We start from the raw sequence: 16,636 nt of genomic DNA, 5'->3' as shown, positions 1-16,636 counted from the left end.
GTTGCCAAATAGATATGCAGGCTTTGGGCACTGAACCTTTAGGAATCCTGGCCTTAACTGGCTATTGCATATAGACAATTACCAAAATCAGGCAGCTTTCCTGCTTTTAGTTACTCTCCTTTTCTTTCTATGCTTGCTCAAACATGTATATTCAGCAGTAAAAATAAGATATTAGCTAATATTAATCTCAAATAGTAACTGTACCAAGTCACTATTCTCATTCATAGGAAATTGAAGCCAATAACTTAGGTGTGTTCAAAGGTAATTTAGTTAACTGAGTAAACAAAATAACTGTTTTAACTGATCATCCAGCTGGAAAACAGGGCGCTCTTCTGAAAGGTGCTTTCCTTAAGCCATATTTCAATAGATTGCTGTGATTTTAATTTAACCATTAGTTTTCTCTTAAGTTGGGCAAGCTTTAACTTAATAGCAAGTTCCATTTTGCAGGTAGGTTTGCATATTCAAGTTTAACTTGTTCTTGTTTACAGTGGAAGCCTGAACACTGTTTTCCTAAATGCAGCACAAACAACTATTTTTGCAGCCCTATGTGGTTGGGATGAGATATGACATTTTAATTGTTACTAATTGATGCTTTTTATTGGTAGTGCAAGCAACTAGGACAACTAGTAAATGAGCAGGGCAGAGAAATTATCTCGTGCCTTACAAGTGATTGCTTCAAGGCAGGGCTTGCAGCATGTTGGTTGGCACAATGAACATCTGTGCTGTTGACCAGGTGAAAAATGTCAACATTTTTTATGGTAACAAATGAAAGCAAGCCCCTAGTGAGGTAAGCCAGCAAGAAACCTGTTTTTTTTTTGTTTGTTTGTTTGGTTGGTTGGTTGTTTTTTTTTCCCCCAGAAATATCATGTAACCTGAAGTGTTCCCTGCTTTTGATGGTACCTACTGTGGGTTCAGCTTCTCTGAAAATCATGTCAGCTCTGGTTTCCAAAGATGTACATGTGCTCTGAATTTGGTTTTGAGTCCTGTGTCCTTAATTTTGAGTCCTTAATTTCACCTGTCCTAATCTGCATGATGTGTTCCCAGGTCTGTTAACACCTGCTTTTGCCAGATGGTTTTTTGTTGTTGTTGTTGTTTTCCCCACTGTGGTGTTTTCTTTGATACCTCTCTTCCAGCTCCCAGTATTGGATACACATTTAGGGCACTGCATCTGACAGATCTCTAAAGCTAAGCTGTGACCCTATCCTGGTGAATATAGCATTCATTATTGACAAGTGTCACTGCGCTTTTTTCTACAGCAGTGAGTGGATATGAGAGTACATCAACTGCTGATAAAATATTCTAAAATTCAAAGCTTTACAGCCATCCTATTTAAGACTTACAGTGTGGGAAAAAGTTTTTTCTCCAAATACTTGTAGTATAGCCCAGCTACAAGCAGTGGCTAGGTCTCAGAACAGAATTTTGCCCGCAGGAGATTTTTAGTTTTATTTCAGGTGCCTCATAGAAAAGCCAATAGAGATATAGACAGGTGCCTTGCAGAACGGCTGTGTGATTCACAGCAAAACTCAGTGCAGCGAGAAAATACCGATTGAATTGCTTCCGGCACTGCGCTGGAACCAGCTGGTTGCTTCTTTTGTCTTCTTGATTAGCTTTGCAACATAATGCAAGTATTAATAATTGACTGCAGGCTTTATAATTAGGCCTTACGAGGTAAATGTCTCTCCACCCAGAGAGGAGTTAAAAAATAAAAATAAAAATCATCAATACTGCACTCAAAGGCAAAAAGTGTGCTTCCATTGTTGGTTACATTTGTTGGTTTCTTACCATTTTCCAGCTATACAATATTAGAATGACCCAAATGCTGAGCTAGTATTGAATGTAGCATGAATTTCCAGGAAAATATTGGATTCTTAGCATAGTTGAAATAAATAAGTAGGGCCAGATTCTTTCCAAAGCACTTTTTGCCAGTATAACCGCATAGGTGAAGCAGATAGTTCTTTAGCATGGCTCAGCTCCTGTTTCTTCATTACTTTTTAACTTACAAAAATTTGTAGCGCTGCTGAATCCCCTTGCTGGCCTACTTTTTACTATTTGATATTATTACATTTTGATCTAAGGAATATTGGCAACAGACAGCAATGTTATGCATGGAAATTCTTGGATTACAACAAGCATTCCTGAAGCACGGAATTACCTGTACTTTAGGGTTTTCTCCATTCTCTGTCACAGTAGTTGAGAACGTGCAAGTGAACACTTCTACTGATAGGGGACCTCACAAGTTGCTGCTTGCCCACCAGTAAACCTTTATCATGAGAACGGTTCCCGTTTATGGTGAATAAGACCATCACTATATAAATTTTCAGTTATAATTCATCTCCTGTTCTTATAAAACAAAGCAGCAGTTGGATGCATGTATGTCAGCTCTACTGCTGCCTTTCCTCTGTAACATTCCCTGCAGTCATACTGTATGTACACTGCAGTTCTTTTTGCTTCCTTTTTATATCACAATCTGCTTATTGTCTTGTTAGGAAATGATGGAGTACGTATCTAGTAATGGTGGATTGCAAACATGCAATTCACCCTGCATACCAGGCGCGTCAAGCCCACAAGCAAAACATAAGTTGCAAGAGCACAGTAGGCAACAAGTATGATCCACAGCACTTTGCATTTAAAAGAGACTCCTCCTGGCTTGGTGTGGCCTTGGATCAAAGCCAGATAACATTCTGTGTAGCTGCAAAGAGAAAATAAAAATCAAGAAAGTAGATAAGGACAGGAATCTGTTGAGGAAAGCTCCAGCCACAGACTGCAAAGTTGTGTATGCTGTACAAGAATTTCTGTACAATTTAAAAATGGTATTAAGACTGTGATTATCCCCTGGATTGCTGCCAACTAGAATGGTAGCTCCAGAGGATATTGGCTGGCCAGAGAACAGCAAACTGCACTGCAGAGAGGAATGCACTAGCCAGTGCAAGATCGTGACCACTTATGAATTGCACTGGCTTCTACAGCAGCCCCCATCTGCTCTGCCTCTTGTGATGCCTGGTACTCAAGCAGCCATAGGGTAGGATGGCCATGGAGGAGATAAACCTTGTCTGTGCTGTCCTGACCTTACACTGACTTTTTTTTGTTGTTTCAGATGTGGAGAGGAAAAGAGCAGAAGCAATCTTCAATGACAGTAAGTGAGGGCTTTTTAAACATGGGAAACCTCTATTATTTTATTTAGCGTCAAGAGTCTCTGAGCACTTTTCCTGGCCCTTAAAAGCCTTTTCTCTTCCTTCTGTCTAATGAACATGACCTTACACTTTACACAGATGAGAAAATCCTGCTTGGATTAGAAATCCTGCTCAGTCACAGGGAAGTCTTTTGTCAGTGCCTTTCAGGATGCTTTAAGACTATCGTTACTGGCTTGAAAGTCTTCAGTGTAAATGGGGTGAAAATCCCCTTTAGAAAAAGTCTTACACGCACTGCTGAGTTCCTTGGTCATTTTTTTTTTATAGTGAGATGTTCCTCCTGTTAAAAGTAATAGCAATTAAATAAGAAAAGAGCACATGATGAGAAAAGAAAAAATGCTGATGGTTCTATAGAAATACCCAATGTTGAGCAGAGAGGAGATCTTCAGGTTCTGCTGCTGTGTGCTACAGAGCAGCACGCCCTGGTTGATACCTGCCCATGGCATGCTCCTGCCTCCAGCAGTGCTGGTGTGGAAGGTGTATCTTAAAGGTGAAGTCTGACATCTCTTTAAAAATGGATTAAAACGTGTACTTAAATATCTGGTCAAGTCGAATCCTGCCTGCACAGGACTGTCAGTTCTTTCTGCATCTTGGAGCAACAATTGCAGGATCTGTTGCTTGTCCTTGATGCTGTAGCGTGACAATTCATCTCCACCTTGTCACCTGTTATTTTGTCATATATGCTCTAAGTGATGAGTTTTACACCTGACTGTGTACCAGCATGCTGTTCGATTGACACTTTAAGGACGGCAGCCTGGCAGAGACCTGTATCACACCCTGTGAATGCAAAGTGCCCCTGAAAGCTGGCAGGAATGGGCACATGAAAGAGTTTGGAATAGTGGCTTTCAGTGTGCTCCTAGAAATCGGGAATTTGACATTTCTTTTGTGTATATCAGAAGGAAGGAAGGACAATGAGGCAATGTGTAGAAGTTAAGTCGGTCTGTACCTATAATGAAAATATTGTGGGTTTGGGGATGACTAGTAGCACAGAAAATGCTGTGGAAATAGACAATGCTCAGTCTTCTAAAGGTATTGTTGTAGGTAGTCTCAGTTGTAGGTAGTAGGTAAGTCGAGATAGTCCGTTTTAGAGGTGTTTGAGCTTTCAGGGAAGGAAGTCAGCTTGTTTGGAGACTTAATAGTCATTAAAAAAAATATCTTACAAATCACAGAATCACAGAATGGCCAAGGTGGGAAGGGACCTCTGAAGATCACCTAGTCCCTTGCCGAGCAGAATCACCTAGAGCACATTGTGCAGGATGGCATCCAGGCAGGTTTTGAATATCTCCAGAGAAGGAGACTCCACAGCCTCTCTGGGCAGCCTGTCCCAGTGCTTTGTCACCCTCACAGTAAAGAAGTGCCTCTCATATTCAGCTGGAACCTCCTGTGCTTCAGTTTGTGCCCGTTGCCTCTCATCTTCTCACTGGGCACAACTGAAAAGAGACCAGCTCCATCCTCTTGACACACTCCCCTCAGATATTACACATTGGTGAGGTCTCCCCTCAGTCTTCTCTTCTCCAGGCTAAACAGGCCCAGCTCTCTCAGCCTGTCCTCATACGACAGGTGCTTCAGCCCTCTAATTATCTTAGTAGCCCTCCTCTGGACTCACTCCAGTAGCTCCATGTCCCTCTTGAAACGGGGAGCCCAGAACTGGATGCAGCACTCCAGATGTGGCCTCACCAGGGCTGAGTGGAGGGGCAGGATCACCTCCCTCGGCCTGCTGGCAACACTCTTCCCAATGCACCCCAGGAATGGATTTCTTCCACCTCTAGAAAGGTTTGATCTCTTAGCAGGTAATGTAAAGTAATAGAAGATTAAATAATACTGCTTTTTCAGATTAAGTGCTGGTGTTCTGGGTCACTGAGGGAACTGTGTTTTTCTCCGTGTTTGGAACATTGACTGCTCAGGTAGTTGATTGAATTATACAGATCTAGGCCCAGTAATTGAGGATTACCAATAGCTTTCAGGAGGTAAACATGCTAGTACAGACAGTCTTATCAGTTATGGTACAATCTTCCATCGTCCTTTCATGTAGAAAGTTTTGGACAAGTATCTGTATCTTTACATTTCACTGTTTTCCTTCATTGCAGTTACAAATTTCTGTACAGGGCAGACATTACACTGAGCACATCAGCTTCTCAATATTGTGTGACAATTATTTTTTTTTCCAAATTTACGAACAGCTTTCAATCTGCTGAGCTATTGCTGCTGCTTTTCATTATGAGGTACTATTAACATCACCTTGTGCAGATCCTAGCAGGAAGGGGCAGAGGTTATGCTCTGCGTGGCTCCAGTGTTTCTCTTCTGAGGACTTCAAGGGGCCTGGGGCTTGCAGCTCTTCAGTGAGGTACTACAGGTTTCTACCTTGTCCCCCTCTGGGTCACTGTCTGTGGGAGATAGTGCAGTAGTTTGATTGTATTGTCACTATGCAAATAATTCTTAGCTCTGTCTCTTTTTCAATGGATTGGGATAGTTCTGTCTGCCAACTTTCCTAATGTCTAGCTGAAATCGGGAGCTGGTCTAGTGGGTCTTGTTCCAGGTAAGACAGATTTGATACTGGTTGAAGGGGAGAAGACAGCTGAAGCAGCTCCCTCAATTGAGGAAGTTTCTAAAGCTACTGGAGAGCTTCAGCTACTCCTGAATGTCTGTTTAGTGCCTAAAACTATGAGTATTTCCATTCCTTTCTGGGTTTGGAGGATAATACTTATCATGGATGCACACTGTGTTGGAGGTATCCATGCCTTTGTCACCTCTGGCTTGGATTGGCACAATGCTCTTTGCCTGAGCAGCTCCCAAGGTCCACCTGCCAGCTGCCATTTGTGCAATGTGCAGCTGACTTATTCCAAGAGACATCTTGCTGATGCAATCTGCATGCATGCTTGGTAAAAACCCGTGGCTTGGATCATTGCCATCTTAGATTTTGCCTTGTTCTTGTTTTATCCTTGTGACAAATCACCTGGGGCATTTGAGCTGGCAATCCCTGTATTTGGGAATTGTCCTGGCTGTATGGTGAAGGGTTTTGATTCCTGATTAGAGCTTTCACGAAGCTAAACCTGAATGGTTGACCATCATGGCTTACCATAATAGTTAGTTGTTCCTTCAGGCTTCTAACAGAATGGGTTGTGCATGAGGATCTTGGTTTTGGGGGGCTGGTGGAAGGTATGTTTTCGTATTGATGTTACACCTTTAGAGAACCTAGGTGGTGTGTGATTTTATGTACATTTTCCATAGTACCTGCAGCCCTTGGCAGGCATGTTTACTAAATGGAGGAATAACTAATGTATTCTTTTTCCTTCCTGACAGTCTGTGGGTTACGGCAGAATAGATCAGTCAAGTCAATAGCGAAAGCATCATCGTTGCGAATAGTCGGCGGATTGTCTTCTGCAGAGACTGGGGATTGGCCATGGCAAGCTAGTTTGCAGTACAATAATATCCATCGCTGTGGTGCGACACTCATCAGCAATACGTGGCTTGTATCTGCAGCTCACTGCTTCAGAGAGTAAGTTCCCAGTTTAGAGAGAATCTGCAGCAGAATGTGCACCATTTGGATCAAGCTGGGGGGCTTTCCAGATTTCCAGCACACCCCTAACTACCCAGGGGAACAGTTTTCAGCCTTGGAAGGGAAAAAAGTCAGGGTTGAGCAGACCCATCACTTGTCTGTTTCAGTGAGATATTAAAGACTGAGTCTATGGAGCAGAATTAGGAATTGTACAAGCGGTAATCTATAGTCATTTGGCACATTCAGGAAAAAAAAAAGTGAAGAAAAGGTAATGTGACTGAAATGATAGTGTTTGTTTCCTGTTACCCAGAATGTTTCTAAAGGTTTTCCTTGGTGTTATAACTAGGTTGCTGCAGCTTCAGGCTGCTACCAGAAGTTATAAAACCACATTCCTCCCTTTCCATTCAGCCATGCTCTCCCAGCCAGCACTCTTTGTTTCAACTGTGGCAATTGTGAAGCTGCAGGGCGTGTAAGATGAAACAGCTGCTTGAACGAATTATTAACATGCAAAAAGAGAAAAGGAGATGAGTTTTCTAGCAGAAGGGCTTTTTGGCCTGGTTATACCCTGTGGCCACACTCTGGCTAGTTCAGTGTTGAGGGGTCAGAGGGAGTAGGAGACTGGCTGAGGAGGAAATTAGATTGCTCTCTTCTAGAAACAATCTAAAATTACATGGGGGACAGTGTTATGGGAAGTGACAGATGCCTTAAGAATCTAGAAGGGAGCTTGCTTGAAGGCGTTATGAGAGAAAGGTGTTTGCCAAGTTTAAAGCCCCAAGTACTTATATTTACAGCTAAGTATTTACAGCACTCTTACCTTTTTCAGAATGAGTCACCCTCACAAGTGGACTGCTACTTTTGGAGCTCTTTTGAAGCCACCAAGCTTGAAACGATCAATCAAGACTATTATTATTCATGAAAAGTACCGCTACCCAGAGCATGATTATGACATTGCACTTGTGAAGCTCTCTAAACAAGTTGAGTTTACAAGTAACATACACCGTGTTTGTCTGCCTGAGCCATCTGAGACTTTTCCATATAATATTCATGCTGTCATCACAGGCTGGGGAGCACTTACCAATGACGGTGAGTCTACCAGGTAACCCATGTGTTGCACGAACCCTGGTGCTGATCTACTACTGAATTGGTATCACTCGTGTAGCCCGTATGTTGTATGGCAGCAAGACTAGTTTTTGTCTAGAAGCAAAGATTTCTCTAATTGTGAGCAGCAGTTTCTTGCTCTAAAATTAGACTAGATGAAGACAGAGCTACAGTCCACTTAAGCAGAATATAGCAGAAATGACCTCCTTTTCCAGGCTTTCGATTTCATATTGTAAATTCTTAAGACAGGTAGTCTAGCCATGCATGTGTTTATATAATGCCCGAGCAAATATTCTCCCAGCTCTAGCCAGAAGCAGATAACTCTGTAGGCTTTCAAGAAAATGTGCAGAGTGAGCTGCATATAGTGACTTGCCCAAGCTCACGCTCTTATCAGGCCAAGTTGTGAGTACCTTTAGCAATGGAACCAAGCTGTCTTGATTTCATATCATCTAGCCAAATTGCTAGGTAATTTGCATTCCATGGTATTAGATGGAACATCTGTAAAATACAGTGTTGTACTTTGGGCACTATATACCATGCAATCATTAATTCTGTCTTAATAGTACAGTTTCTAAATGAGATTGAGTATGTCCACTTTCCTTAAGGCCTAACCTAGAGAGAGTAACAAGCAGTACCTCTGTGTTAAACAAAATTAAGCTGGTCCTCCATAAGATAACATTATTTATCAACACAAGTGCATTTACTCAAACTATTCTTTCCCTCAGGTCCAACTCCTAATGCTCTTCAGGAAGCAACAGTGAAACTTATTGACTCGAATACTTGCAACAAAAAGGAAGTGTACGATGGGGACATAACACCCAGAATGTTGTGTGCAGGATACTTGGAAGGAGGAGTAGATGCTTGCCAGGTAACCATAGCTGAAAATTAGAAAGGAAAACTATTCTAATGCTGATTCCAGTATTTGGTTGATCAAACTTTAACTGACAGTTTATTAGTCCTTAAAATGGGCTCTGTTCAAACAAGAATTAACATGTAAAATGAAGTAGCATTTATTACATGTTACTTAGCAAGTAAACCCTATACTAAGAGAGCTAAATGTGTATAATATTCAGAATGTAAATCTTTCATGGCACGAAGTGGAATTTTCATTCTGTAACTCAAAATAGCTGCTATGAACCCATTTGCTTTTCATAGTATCTTCTGTGAAATCTAACGATTTGTTTTCAAAAATACCACCTGGATACTCCATATTGATGTTTTATTCCTCCTTCATTGCTGCTGTTCCACACCAGCCCCTTGTTTACTGGACAGCAAACCCCTACATTTTCCTTTATACTAGAGGCTGTTCTGCCAGTGTACATGTGCCTTGATTTCAGCAAATTGTTCTGCAGGGGCTGACTATGGCAACTAATTAAAAACCATGTGTAAAAATGCACAATTGCACATTGAAATTAAATGACAGGATCATCTTGTAACAGAGATCTGTTACAATCTTTGGTAACAGACTTTGATCAGTGCAAGGAAAACTGTGAAACAAAGATAAGGAAGCTAGGCATAAATTGAATAGTAGGGATACATGTATGATGCAGACTTGCAAACATTGCAAAGCAATGGTTATGTTCAAGCAAAAATATTTCCATAACAATAACTTTTAATAAGGCAATTTCTATTAATATTACTTATAAAGAACATATTTGTAAGTGCTGGTTCAAAACAGGCCCCTTCCAGAATCTCAGTCCTACAGATTTAAGCAAAACTCCTTGCAGGATAAGTCCTAGAGACCTAATTCCTCTGTTCCTGTCCTGCTCAGCATTGAAGAGACTTGAACAGAAGGATCCAACTGCTGTGTATTTCAGTTACGTCTTTTGATGGGTGATGGGGAATTTGTTCTGTTCTGTGAGGATTGCCTTTGACACTGCAAGGTTTCAAGCCTAACAGTTATCACTGCGTCATACTATTAACAGTATCTGAATTCAGCCTTTGAGAGTGACTAAAGTCTTAAGGAAATATTAGCTAGTTAGAAGACAAATTTCCTGAAGAAATTATTTTTGAAATGTTATTGCTGCAAGTGACTGAAAGAATTTGCTGAAAGGATAGTGGTTACTGGAGAAAAAAACAAAACAAAACACAACTCTTGTTGGCTTAGAATGATGTATATATTTGTGTTTCCCTACTTTGTATGAGGAGGAAGACAAGCCAGTGTGAGGAATGTTTCATAAAACAGAAGAGAAGGGTTTTTTTGTTTGTTTGTTCGTTCATTCATTTTTACTTAAAGGATATTGTACAACCACAGGTCAGGAGACTCCATGGCAGACAGGCAAAAGTCAGTGAATTCCGACTCAAATTTCATAAGCAGATTGAATTCTGCACAAATGGCAGCTCTTGAAATACTACTTGCTTTTCTCTCTTATTGGATGCTCCCTCTTATCTATGGAGAGAATTATATTTTCCCTTCTGACAAATTAAATCTTTTTTATTTTTTTTCCTCCTCATCCTCCAGGGGGACTCTGGGGGACCACTGGTTACTCCCGATTCTAGACTGATGTGGTACCTCGTGGGAATAGTGAGCTGGGGAGACGAATGTGCCAAACCAAATAAACCTGGAGTTTACACACGAGTGACTTATTTCCGTGACTGGATTACCTCAAAAACTGGCATCTAATTCCAAAATCAAAAATGGATTTAACTACATAGGTTACACGTAACTCATACTTGTCTGTAATTGTGAAAAGTTATTTTTTTTAGTATATACATTCCTATGTAGTTTTGGTCAAAGCAAACTTTGCCCGCAGCAAGCACTATCTTTCCTGTCAGAGATCCTAAGCCCTTGTGAATTTATACTAAGCATATGAGATTGCTGTCCTCATCTTTGAGCTTTGAAGCATTCTCACTTAGAAATTATAAACTGTTGTAATTAAACTAACATTTAAAAGCTAGCTATTTACCTCCTTTATAAACACAGTTTCCGGGGAAAAAACAAAAAAAAAAAAACAAAAAAAACACATTCAGCCATGGCTGAGGTCTGAAGATGTCCACACTCTAAGCATAGAGGAAGCTGAAGCAAATGTTGTCACAGCTGACTTTCTAGGAAAGTGAATTCTTTATTATTCGTATTAGAGAGCATCATCTGCACCGACTGTATCCAAGACCCTGGATACTCACTTTGCTTGGTGGTCTTGGTGGCTAAAAGGGGATCAGCCAGGAGTGAGAACAGGTCCTAGTTAAGGAAGAGGAGGATTTCTGTGCTTGCAGCAAGTTGGAAGAGGAAAGACAAAAGCTTCATGTTCTTGTTTTTAAGCACATTTTTAACAGGGAAAAAAAAAAAAAAAGGAGGATTTTATGAAGTTCAAATTACAGCACTTCTACAATAGCATTTTCAAGTGTCACAATATCCCTGTACCAATGCCCTTCTAGACAGTCTGTTCAGCTTGCAATGTTCTTATTATATAGAAATGCTATCTTTACCAACATTTGTTTGTAACATGTCTCCATGAACAACCTCACTGGAAGAAAACCCAGCATTTAAAGTCATGCTAAAGGAAAGAGAATTATTCACCACAAACTTGGAACTACCTTTTACTTCAAGTCACAAAATTGTGTGCTTTTCCAAGGGCATGCCAGCCAACAGAAGCCATCTCACTGCAAAGAAAGTAAACAGTGATAAACTGTCTTGCTTCACTGATGGATTCATTTCTGCCATGAATAAATATGATCCTGTTTTATGAGGCCATTTCATATTAAAGAACAGTCCAGATGAGAACTTCAGAGTAAATGCTATCCTTATACATGGACTGAGCACTTTTCCTACCTCTGTGCAGAACATCTAGTATATTGCTGGTGGAAGGGGGATCAGTGACGTGACTTTTGCTGTCCCCTACAGCCCAGGCCTTCCATATGAGGAACCAAAGTGACAATCTAATACTATCTCCTTCTGCTGTCTTTGAGTGGCCACCAGACTGCTTAGGCTGTGAACGCAGGACTCGCAGGAATCTGTACGAGACATGAAAGAATCTGCAAACCCCACAGCTGAATTTATAACAGAAAATCTCCCCAAAGCATCTTGACTCCCCTTCTACTCAAGATTGGGTCTCTCAGCTCTTCTCCTGTGCATGTTCTGTAATGATCAGAATCCATGGGAATAGGATGCTTGGCATTGCCTGAAAAGTCAGACTGTGAATGAAAAGTCTACACACAGATGGAAAAACCTACATTGAAGCCTCAGGGTGGTGTAGGGGGAAGCGATTGTCTTATTTTTTCACCTCCTTCCAATCTTTTTTCATATCTTTTGAATTTTAGTTTAAAAAAAAAAAAAGATACCTTATCTCAGAAATAATTGAAGGCTTTAGTTTAAGTTTAGCTTTGCCTTTGATGTAATAGTATCTTCATTCTGATTTTCCACGTCCATTTGTCCATTTAAAAATTAAAAGGATCTTGGGACAGTTAGGAGGATAGTCAGATGCAGCAAATCTGTTTTCTTAATTTATTGGTGAAGTTTGTAATTTATGCACTTTTGAGTTGCTGCTATTTTTAAAGTAAGAATTTACTCTGGGCTAGGTTATTACAAAATAGAGACTGTACAGAGTTTTGGATTAGGTCACCTGGAAACACAGTTTTCTTCTAGTGTTCAGGTTCCACTTTTTATTAAAGGTATCCTTTGGAAAGAAAGAAAAAACACCTATTCTTTTGTGCCACTTATTGCTTTGAAGGTGAATGCCCTTGCTTATAATCAACTGATGAGTTCCAATTGAAAGTAAGCAGTAGTTCACGTTCAGAGAGAGCTAAAGTTTTGTTTTGCACTTAAATCTATCTTTTTGCCTACCAAATGGAGAGGCAACAACAAGGGGGCAAGGCTCATATTATCTGTAATCCCTATAAACTGGTTCCTACCTCACACTGAAAGTGACAAACATAAGATACCTTTAAAAGGAGAAAGGCAGCCTTTATTTCAGATTTTATAGTGAGAGGCCAAAAGGCAAGAAGCGTGTGGGAGAATGTCTACTTTACTCAGGGAGTCCTGAGCCAGCCAGATGCACTTTTCTTCACAAACTTTTAGCAAACTGTCTGGCCTGGGTTTGTCTTATATTCCATGTCAGTGTTTTATTTATGAAAACTCTGTTTTCTGCAATAGATAAAAAAGAATATTGTGTGATTAAGGAAAAGAATTTTTAAAAACCTTTTATTATTGTTAAGATTTAGCAAGGATTTAAATGATATAAAGGTAATATATTTCATAACATTAAATGTATTTTAAAAAATTGCTCTTTGTCTTTTTTTGTTTGTTTGTTTGTTTGTTTGTTTAGTAATAGCCAAGGTAAAAATGTGTATTTGATTCAAAATAGACTTATATTTAGTTTGGTATAAAACTATTCTAGAACTCCAGCTCTTTCTCTTCATTCCCAATCCTAGGAATTTTGTTTTTAACAGTGGTGGGAGCTTTACAGACATTTCTGCAGTGACAAAAGTGAGACATCTACTTTTCTAAAAATACTCTGAGGTGAATTTCAATATGGCTAGTGCTATGTAAATTTGAAAATGAACCTGAACCTTCTTCCTGGAATCAACTGCCTTGCTTGTTGCCTTGCAAAACCTTGTCCTTCTAACATGGCATTCCTGGCACTCCACCGTAGGGACTTCTATGCAGCTGATGTACCAGTTCTCCTGAGATCACCCAGACAGATTTACGGCTTCCAGAAACATTTTCCAAACTCCAGGTTATTCAAATCAGGTTGGTTAAAGCTTGCCCAATACTAACTTGCAACCTGGAGCACAAATAGGAAGCAAGTAAGAACCTGATTGCACAAGGCCTAACCACATGAGGAGGTCTGGCTGAATGACATCAAGCAGTCACTGGGATTTCTTATGTAAGTAAAGCTTGAAGAAACTCCAATTTCATACCTACTGCTCCTGTTAACAAATTAGAAGAGCTGAGAGCCAAAAGATATTATGTACGCCAATTAATATTTATCTGGCAACTTGCAGCCTGTGTTGGAGATGCATGTACATGGAGAAACTGGCTCTTGCTTTTGAAAATGCTTTCATGCACGTCAGCCTGGAATCAGCTTGGGTAATTACCACCTTTGTTTATCTGGATCAGGATTATAAGAACATTGTTAATGTGGTTTCTAGGAAGGTGTCACTTACTAGAGCAGCCTTAAGTGAGAAGATCCTTTAGCCCACCCCACTGGGGAAGATGGAGGCCCTTTAAACACGCTAGCAAAGCATTCCTACACTGCTTGTCCTGCAAAAAAAAGGAGATTAAAGCCTTACTAGGCAGCACCTTACTGCTTTAAGAGCCCAGGGCAAGCCATAGCCTGTGGCAGGATATTTGAAAATCCACTGAAGGAACACTGCTGATGTGGATTTATGGTAATTTCTGCACAGGCCTGTGTGTTAAACTGAACTGCGTTGGCCATAATACTGCCAAATAATATGTTTTTAGGGAGAAAACGAAGGTTTGTCAGCTAATTTATTAAATAAATAAATCAGAGAAGCAAACACATCCCCCAAATCACCATTATGGAGTCCTCGTTAAGAATGTGAAATCATGCCTGGAAATCAAAAAATTGAGACTTAAATGTGTTAACGGCTGGGATTTTCACAGCAGGTGGAAGGGAGATTTGCAGCTATCAGCTTCAGCTCCTTTTGCAGACACAGGCTTTAAAGATGTATTCAATATTTGCATACAGAATGCATCTACAATAGCGCACGTGAACTGAAGTCACAAAGGGATTTGGGGTGTGAATTGCCTCAAGTACAAAAATGTTGTTCTGACCACAGCAATGTACCACTGACTGGCCTTAGCAAGTCAGGAAGCTGACAGCCTTGTTTGGTACCTTTTGCCAATCTCAAATGCTATAGCTGACTTTAGTAGAATGACAACTCTGGAATTGGGATTTTTTTTTTAATATTTTATTTTTTATAACTAAGATCTTAGGGTTATATATATATTTTTTAAAGGATACTACGGGCAAAAAGAACCAAGTCAAATGGTTCCAGATGTTTCAAATTTTGCAATCTTGGAAAATAAGCACAAAACCCGTATGTTTTTTGATTTGGTACCATCAGCCTAGAGGGCTCCTTAGTACACCTGCTAATAGCTGATGCTTTTGAGAACCAGCTTCTTTGCCCGCTGGGATAAACAAAACCTGTCATGCTTTATTTGGCAATTTGTCTTAGAATGTCCACATTTACAGCTTCATTGATGGTTAGTCTTTGCTTTATTCCTGCCAAACTGCTGGGCAAGAATTAACTGGATGTTGCTATTTCTCCATTCAGGCAAAGAGCTTTTGAGGGTTCACTGTAAGATGATTGCATACTGAAGCAACTGATATCTTAACCCAAGCTATTCCATGATTCTTAAGTGTTCAATAGCCAGGACAGGAAGAGGGTAGGGAGCAGATTTTTAATTTTTTTCACAGCATGATTGATAAAGCTTCTTATTTTAAAGAACTTATTTTAATCTTAAAAAAAATAGAAAAAGACTAATTTTAAGGAAAGAAACCACAAAATTAAAGGTAAAAAATCACTGAAGGAAAAATTAGCAAAATGGCGAACCCAAAGCTGACATTTTTGGCTTAGTTTAAACTTTTCTTTGCTTTTTTTCACCCTTTATAGCTGGGACTCTGTTTAATTCTGCTCATCAGGTATGTGCATTGCTCTTTGAGTCATTGAAATAACAGAATTAATTTTATATTTTTGTGTATTTTGATTTTTTCTATTATGTGAAAAAGACAGAAAGCAAATACCAGCCTTAAATATTAATTGCCTTACTAGTACGAATTGCGTTCTTTTCATCCCGTATTGCTTTCTCTGTTTACCCGCCTTGGAGTCCAGCATTTTAGACTTCTAGTGGCCTCTAGTGGACCTGTGAAGTTTGTCCTCATCTTCTCCATGTGTTCTATTTACATAAAAAATAAATACAATTTTAAAAAGGCATGTAGTAGGCAAGTACTTCAACCCTGATCCTGCCAAACCATAGCCTGTGTTTGAAAGATGAATGCTGTCCAGCTGCTCTTAGCCTTAGTTAATAATTCAGTACAAAAGCTGCGTGCATTGTTGGATTGTGGTGTAAGTCCTGATGAAGACTTGGAAGTTCCTTTGGACTCTTAATTCGAGTCATATGAGATAAAAATGCTAAAATAATTAAAATAATGTAGCAGATGCTCACATGCGTGCACTAAAAGGACAAAACTTGGGACATCTTGTCTCTAGAAGTTCCCCCCAAAAAAACAATCAAGATAGAGAATAGGCTGACTTGCTTTTTTTTTTTTCATGTAATATAGAATGCAGTTTTCTAAAAGAGTAACAAATATTTAAAAATAAAAGGTGGCTATTCTGTATAAACTGTATGCAATGACACTTCTTCCATCATTGTTGGTTGTGCAACAATGTATCCCTCCCATTTTATCTGAATAAGATGTGTCAGAGATAGCAAGGCAGATTTACACTCACCTCACCTAACCCAATGGTGAGGGACAGCACAAGCGAAGGCAGGGCTTACGCTGGAAATTCCACTTGCCTGATAGTACTGGGACCTTAACCAGAATCTGGGAAATGGGAGGAGGCTGCAAAGAAAGTATGTATAGAGGATGTGGAGCTGCTGGTGCCAGAACTTTGTGGAGACAGTGATAGTTGCCACAGCTTGCTTTGATCAGCACTTGTTGAATGGCACCAAAAAAACAAAGGAAGTTTCCACAAGCCCATACTGTTTCAGTGTGGGATGTTGTGTATTGACTGTGTGACCACTTTGTGCCAGATCTGTGCTCCTGTATGCCTTTAGATGCCACCTAGCATTTGTGCTTGGGATGCCAAAATTTCACTCCCTAGCACCCATTTAATAAAAGCGTCTGTTTTTGAGATAGGCCACACCATGTCCTGCACGACATGGAGATGA

At 40.0% G+C, this 16,636-nt stretch overlaps 1 protein-coding gene across 1 annotated transcript in view; it reads left to right on the top strand.

The window, feature by feature from the left end:
• LOC118243875 (transmembrane protease serine 11E-like) overlaps nt 1–11,004 on the top strand; it is a 41,839-nt gene extending 30,835 nt beyond the window's left edge. The window contains exons 6-10 of the mRNA XM_035538397.1: nt 3,095–3,133; nt 6,489–6,684; nt 7,508–7,767; nt 8,508–8,650; nt 10,244–11,004. Of these exons, the coding sequence (XP_035394290.1) occupies nt 3,095–3,133; nt 6,489–6,684; nt 7,508–7,767; nt 8,508–8,650; nt 10,244–10,405 (800 nt within the window). The 3' untranslated portion in view covers nt 10,406–11,004. The remainder of the gene's footprint in view (nt 1–3,094; nt 3,134–6,488; nt 6,685–7,507; nt 7,768–8,507; nt 8,651–10,243) is intronic.
• Nucleotides 11,005–16,636: the final 5,632 nt, after the last annotated feature.

This window comes from Cygnus atratus, chromosome 4, assembly GCF_013377495.2.
Source record: "Cygnus atratus isolate AKBS03 ecotype Queensland, Australia chromosome 4, CAtr_DNAZoo_HiC_assembly, whole genome shotgun sequence".
NCBI classification, from domain to species: domain Eukaryota; kingdom Metazoa; phylum Chordata; class Aves; order Anseriformes; family Anatidae; genus Cygnus; species Cygnus atratus.
The sequence above is the reverse complement of the archived record's forward strand: the minus strand, read 5'-3'. Positions and strand labels throughout refer to the sequence as shown.